This window comes from Hibiscus syriacus, unplaced genomic scaffold (genome assembly GCF_006381635.1).
Source record: "Hibiscus syriacus cultivar Baekdansim isolate YM2019G1 unplaced genomic scaffold, ASM638163v2 tig00110503_pilon, whole genome shotgun sequence".
Taxonomy (NCBI): domain Eukaryota; kingdom Viridiplantae; phylum Streptophyta; class Magnoliopsida; order Malvales; family Malvaceae; genus Hibiscus; species Hibiscus syriacus.
In genome coordinates this window covers 5,982,641-5,988,640 of record NW_024062764.1, presented here as the reverse complement: position 1 = coordinate 5,988,640, position 6,000 = coordinate 5,982,641, and the positions used below count along the sequence as shown (strand labels likewise).

The window sequence follows — 6,000 nt, the reverse complement described above, 5'->3', positions numbered from 1 at the left end:
TCATAGACTATCGTTAATTTTTTAATGAAAAATAATGAATTTGAAACATAATGAATAATTAGGTGATTATTTTATAACTTTTAATAATCGATATATTCAACAACTTTTTAATTTTTAATAGTTATGAAACTCAATTTACCCTTAGTTAATTTAAGAAAAAACATGCACAACTTGTTCTTTTTGATCATTTCTTTTAATTAATTAAATTGGTTAATTAATTTTTTTTCTTCATTTGTTCAAAGATTCCATTCTTTTATTGGTCCACCACCATTGCCAATATCATCTTCTTCCTCTTCATTTTCTTACAAAAAGGAAATCACATAATTAATAATTTTATTATTACAGTTTCTGCAAATTTATTTGTTTCTTTTTGTAGTTTTCTCCATGTAAGAAAAATCATTAATCATCATATCATATCAATTTAGATTAAACAAAACAAATTCCAACCCAGATTTTCTTTCTTTCTTCTCAACACAGGACAAGGTGAGAGAACTATTTTTTTCTTTTCAAAATCCCTCCAAGAAAGTTGGGTTTTCATTTGTATTGAAGAGAGAAGAATTGTTCTTTCTTGCTGCTCATCATGGTTCTGTCTTCATTGGCTATGAATCATTAATCAATCAGGTAATCATTTTTGCTGTATTTCCTCAAACCAGATTCAACCCTCTTTCTTGTTGGTTTAAATAATGCCATTATGAACCCAGTTTTTGTGTTTGAAATTGTTTATGACCCATGTTTTTTGCTTCAAATCTTATAAACATTTGATACTATTTTTGTTTTTGTTTTATCTTTAGCACTGGTATGATTCAAATTCATTTTTGCGTTAGATCTTAGTGGGAAACATCAATTCAAAGACCTGAGTTTTTTTTTTTTTTGATTTTGGTTACTTTTTCAAATTTGGAATTTTTTGTTTGTCTAATTTAGGGTTCTTATGTTCAAAAAAAGCAAAAAAGGGGTAAAAACATGAACAAAAATGGAATCATTTCCTTTTGGATTGGTTTATGAAATGGTAAAAGGCATAGGCATAATAATGCATGTATGTATGTTGAGGAAGCTAAGGAGTGAATGTAAAGCTTTCACTTTATCTTCTTTGATTGAACTGCAAGATTCTGATTTTTACTTAATTTTGCTTTTGGTTCAAGGGATACATCTCTGCTATCGGGAGCAAACTACTGCGGTTTTGCTCTCGAACGATATCCCCTGTTGGTGTTCATCATCTATTTGTCTTTGTTGTTGATCTTGCAGGAATTCGATCCTCTGCATTCCGAGACGAATCGACTTTGAGCCGAGTGTAGGAATTGTCATGGCTGGTATCGATGATAATGTTGCTATTATCGACGATTGGATACCTCCTACTCTGAGTCCGAGGGCGTATTTCACAGCTATGTTAGGTGATGATGTTCGCTCTAAACCAGCCTCTAAAGCCCCTGCAGAAAACAAAACCGAGGGACACTTTATCGGATCTCGACAGATGATGACAGCCGAGAATGGTGACAAAAAGGATGTTCACAATGGTGATGGACCGTCGAACGAATCGGAGTCGACGTATGAGCAAAAATCGAGCTCACGGGGAGGTCTGGTGGAAAGGATGTCAGCCAGAGCTGGATTTATTGCTCCGAGATTGAATACTGAAAGCATCCGGTCTGCCGATCCTTCACTTAACGCCGACATTTGTTCTCCTTACTTGACAATATCTCCTGGTCTTAGCCCTACAACATTGTTAGAATCTCCGGTTTTTGTTTCGAATTCGTTGGTAAGTTTGCTTAGCTTAAACGTTTTAGTAACATGACGATTCTTGCTCTCCGGAACAAATATGATGAAGCGCCGTTGTCCTGCAGAATTACATTCCGGAACAATATGTTGTATACTTTTTCTTTTGTTTATTGAAGTTTTGTTTCATATGAATTTCACTTTTTATCGCTGCAGGCACAACCATCCCCGACTACCGGAAAATTCCCTTTCATTCCCAGTGTTAATGATGGGAGCTGCAACCCCGAGTCTCATGATAAGAGCGAAGATAACTATTTTGAAGACATCAATGCATCGTTTGCATTCAAACCTGTTGCGGAGTCGAATTCTTGTTTTTTCCTCGGTGCAACGAGTAAAGTATGTAATCTGCCGAATAAAAAGGTCTTTCTTTGGATTGCACGATGTTATTCACGTTCGTTCCTGCTTCCATTGTTACTCGTATTCTAAATGCTGGTAGTTACCCCGACGAATTAGAACTCAGAACGGAATATTATGAAATTTTCCTTCTGAATGCAGGTTAATCTGGCTGGTCTTCCTCAGCAGTCCTTTCCTAATACTGAAGCTTCGGTTCAGTCCGAGCGTTCTCATGCATCTCAAAGTCTAGACCTGAGGAAACTCCACCCACAAAACAGCAACATGTTCAACCTTCAGGCGGATTTCTCTCGTTCATCAATGGAAAAAGATACCGGGAGTAATAACTCTGCAGAACAAAGGGTCTTTGATCCTGTTGGTGGGAATGTTGAACATTCACAGCATCTTGATGAGCCACAGGATGAAGAAGGAGATCAAAGAGTTAGCAGAGAGGCTGGTGGTGTTGGTGGTGTGCCATCCGATGACGGATATAATTGGCGAAAATACGGGCAAAAACAAGTAAAAGGAAGTGAGTATCCTCGTAGCTATTATAAGTGCACGCATCCGACCTGTCAAGTTAAGAAGAAAGTCGAACGTTCTCATGAAGGTCACATAACGGAGATCATATACAAGGGAGCTCATAACCATCTCAAGCCTCCACCGAACCGCCGATCGTCCAACCTATTAAGTGAAATGCAACTCGAGCGACCTGAACAAACTGGCCTTCAAAATGGTATAGATGGCGGTCCTGTTTGGACAACCGCACAAAAGGGAACGGTTGCCGCTCCTCAGGATTGGTCACATGACCGCACTGAGATGACAACGTCTGCAACAATATCTCCCGAGAATGGCAATGGACAGGACCCAAATACTACTCACATTGAATCCGGTGATGCAGTGGACGTCTCATCTACCTTCTCTAATGACGAAGATGATTGGGGCACTCATGGAAGTATCTCATTAGGTTATGAAGGTGAAGGAGTTGGATCCGAGTCAAAGAGAAGGTTCGCATCTTACAAACTGTTTGGATAATGTTGCTATTGAGATCGCAATGCGAATGTTTTCATGTTTTATACCAGGAAAATCGAAGATTATGCAATGGAAATTAGCGGAGCCACACGAGCTATTCGTGAGCCTAGAGTTGTGGTCCAGACAACCAGTGAGGTCGATATCCTGGAAGACGGATATCGGTGGCGCAAGTATGGTCAGAAAGTTGTGAAAGGAAATCCGAATCCAAGGTTTTTCTTTTCCCTTCCGTCATTGTTCGATACAGCAGTTTACCGTTATCGACTGCAAATATAATGCAGAACATCATTCTCAATTGTTTTGATGCCAGGAGTTACTACAAATGCACTAGCTCGGGCTGCACAGTGAGGAAGCACGTCGAGAGGGCATCGCACGACCTTAAATCAGTAATCACTACCTACGAAGGAAAGCACAATCACGGTGTACCGGCCGCTCGGAATAGCAGTCATGCCAATTCCGCTACCTCGAACGCAGCAACCGCCATGGCTTCTTCCATCCAAAGCCATGCACACAGGCCGGAGCCATCACAACTTCACAACAGCATGGTTAGACCGACATCATTTGGTCCATTCACCCTACCTGGAAGGCAACAACTCGGTCCTTCTCCCGGCTTCTCATTTGGAATGCATCAACCAGGTCTGGCTAATTTGGCAATGGCCGGGTTGGGACGCGACCAACCGAAGCTCCCGGTTCTGCCCATTCATCCGTATATGGCTCGCCAGGGTAACGAAATCGGTTTCAGGTTTCCGAGAGGAGAAACGAAGATGGAGCCGTTGTCGGAACCCGGCTTGGATCTATCCAACAACACATCAGTATACCAGCAACTAATGAGTAGGCTGCCTCTTGGACCACAGATTTAAAATTCTCTTATTCAGTTCCCAGCAAAAGCAAAAGAAGCATTTATGTTTCTCTTGATTATGAAATGCAATGCTACTTTTCCTCCTACTTGCACCTACATCATTTGAAACTTATATAAAACTGCAATCAGGGATGAACATTTGACCTAAAACTCGACCATTTTGATTCAACCGGATTCGGTCGATTTTTTTCTTTTTGAAAATTTAAATTCGAATCGGGTCTTTCTATATGGCGTTATGATGTACGATCGGATTCTTTTTAAGAATAAGATTGGGTTGGGTTCAGATTTACATTAAAAAAAACCCTAATATGTACCTTATTTTTTAATCAACTTTAAAGGATGAAAGAAGAAAGGTAAATTAAGATTTAAGCGTTTAGTGTCTAAATTATTAATTTGTTAGTATTTAAATTTTTAATTTTTTAAAATCATAATTAACGTTTAAGTTTTTTTATCATTTTAATATCTCATTATTAAAAACTTAACACCTTATTTTTATGGATAAATTACACATCACGCACAATATAATGTATAATTAATCATGTTAAACGCACACTACCCATATACCTAAGTAAAAATATAATCATACAAATATATATATATATATATATATATATATATATATATATATATATATATATATAAAGGCGCAGAACTAAATATAATAAGTAATAGATAATAGTCATCCCATATAAATAACTAATTATAATACTCATAACTAATAGTAATAATAATTAATGACTAACCAATATATACACACATGTAAATATGTATTCACACAAACCTAATAATATGGTATATACTTATAACATGCGCACTATATGTATATACTTAAATAACCAACCCAACAATTTGAACTAATTAATAATATATATAAACACAAACGAAAACTCGAATGAAATCCCCGGACAAAATGAGCATCTACAGTGTCACAATAACAGAGAAAATACGTGCCATAAGAGTAGAGAAAAACGTATCACGATGACAGAGATTCTTATTCAAAATTAACAAAACACTAGAACAAAAAATGACATAATATATAAAAAATAATAAGGGAACTAATAATCACCAACAACGACAACTAAAGAAAAGTCAATAAATTTTATTATTATCTAATCTAAATATTGTTTTTATCAGTTGTATAATAAATATCTATTTTGGAGGCGTAATTAAGTATTAATTTTTTGTGTAAACTATTTATTTGATCATCCTTACATTCTCGTATTTTTTAATCAAGAGAAAACCCTTAACCAAAAAAATCCCGAATTAAATCTAAACCCAATTTTATCGCTAAATGAAGTTCTTTTAGGGTTAAACCCTTTTCATTATTCCCAAATATAAAACGACATAGTTTAGCAAATTATGTTTTAATGTTTGCCAAATATAAATGGGGTTGGCAACGTGGCGTTAGAGCCCACTAACGGTGGGTGACTGCAGGGACAACAATGAAAATGAAATAAAAGTTCGATGACTATAATGCAAGTTTCAAAAGTTGGGTGACCAAATTATAAGCATCCTAAAAATTTAGGGACTATTTATATACTTTACCCAAAAACTTTCAATATGCTAACGTTGAAAATTAATTTCATAATAAAATCATCATATGAGATCATGATATTAGTGCCTAAAAAAATGGCTGCCCCTTTTTCCCATATATATGGGGTAAGGGGGAGGTAAGATAGTAGGTTACCCCCAACACCAGGTTGAGAGCAGCTTCCGTAAGAGACCTCCGAATTATGAAATGGCCTCCGTGGGACTCGATCCCACGACCTCAAGGTTAAGAACCTTGTGCTCTACCAATTGAGCTGGATGGTACTAAATAATATCATTTTAGTGTGACATTCATGTCATTGAGCATTAACTATGTCACTGTGTTGTTAGTGATTTAACAGTGAAGTGACATAATTGAAGAGAAATCAAAATTCAATGCTATGGTTGATAAAATCTAAAGTTTAATAGTATAAACGAGTGAGAACTTAAAGTTCAATGGTATCTAGAGTAAATTTCCAAAAAAATAAATA

At 36.5% G+C, this 6,000-nt stretch overlaps 1 protein-coding gene across 1 annotated transcript; it reads left to right on the top strand.

The window, feature by feature from the left end:
- The first annotated feature begins 538 nt into the window (after positions 1 to 538).
- LOC120129614 (probable WRKY transcription factor 2) lies at positions 539 to 4,034 on the top strand. Its single transcript, XM_039147081.1, has 6 exons — positions 539 to 621; positions 1,243 to 1,750; positions 1,924 to 2,103; positions 2,263 to 3,101; positions 3,177 to 3,335; positions 3,434 to 4,034. The coding sequence occupies exons 2-6, from the start codon at positions 1,301 to 1,303 to the stop codon at positions 3,981 to 3,983; spliced, it is 2,178 nt and encodes a 725-aa protein (XP_039003012.1). The 5' UTR covers positions 539 to 621; positions 1,243 to 1,300; the 3' UTR covers positions 3,984 to 4,034.
- Positions 4,035 to 6,000: the final 1,966 nt, after the last annotated feature.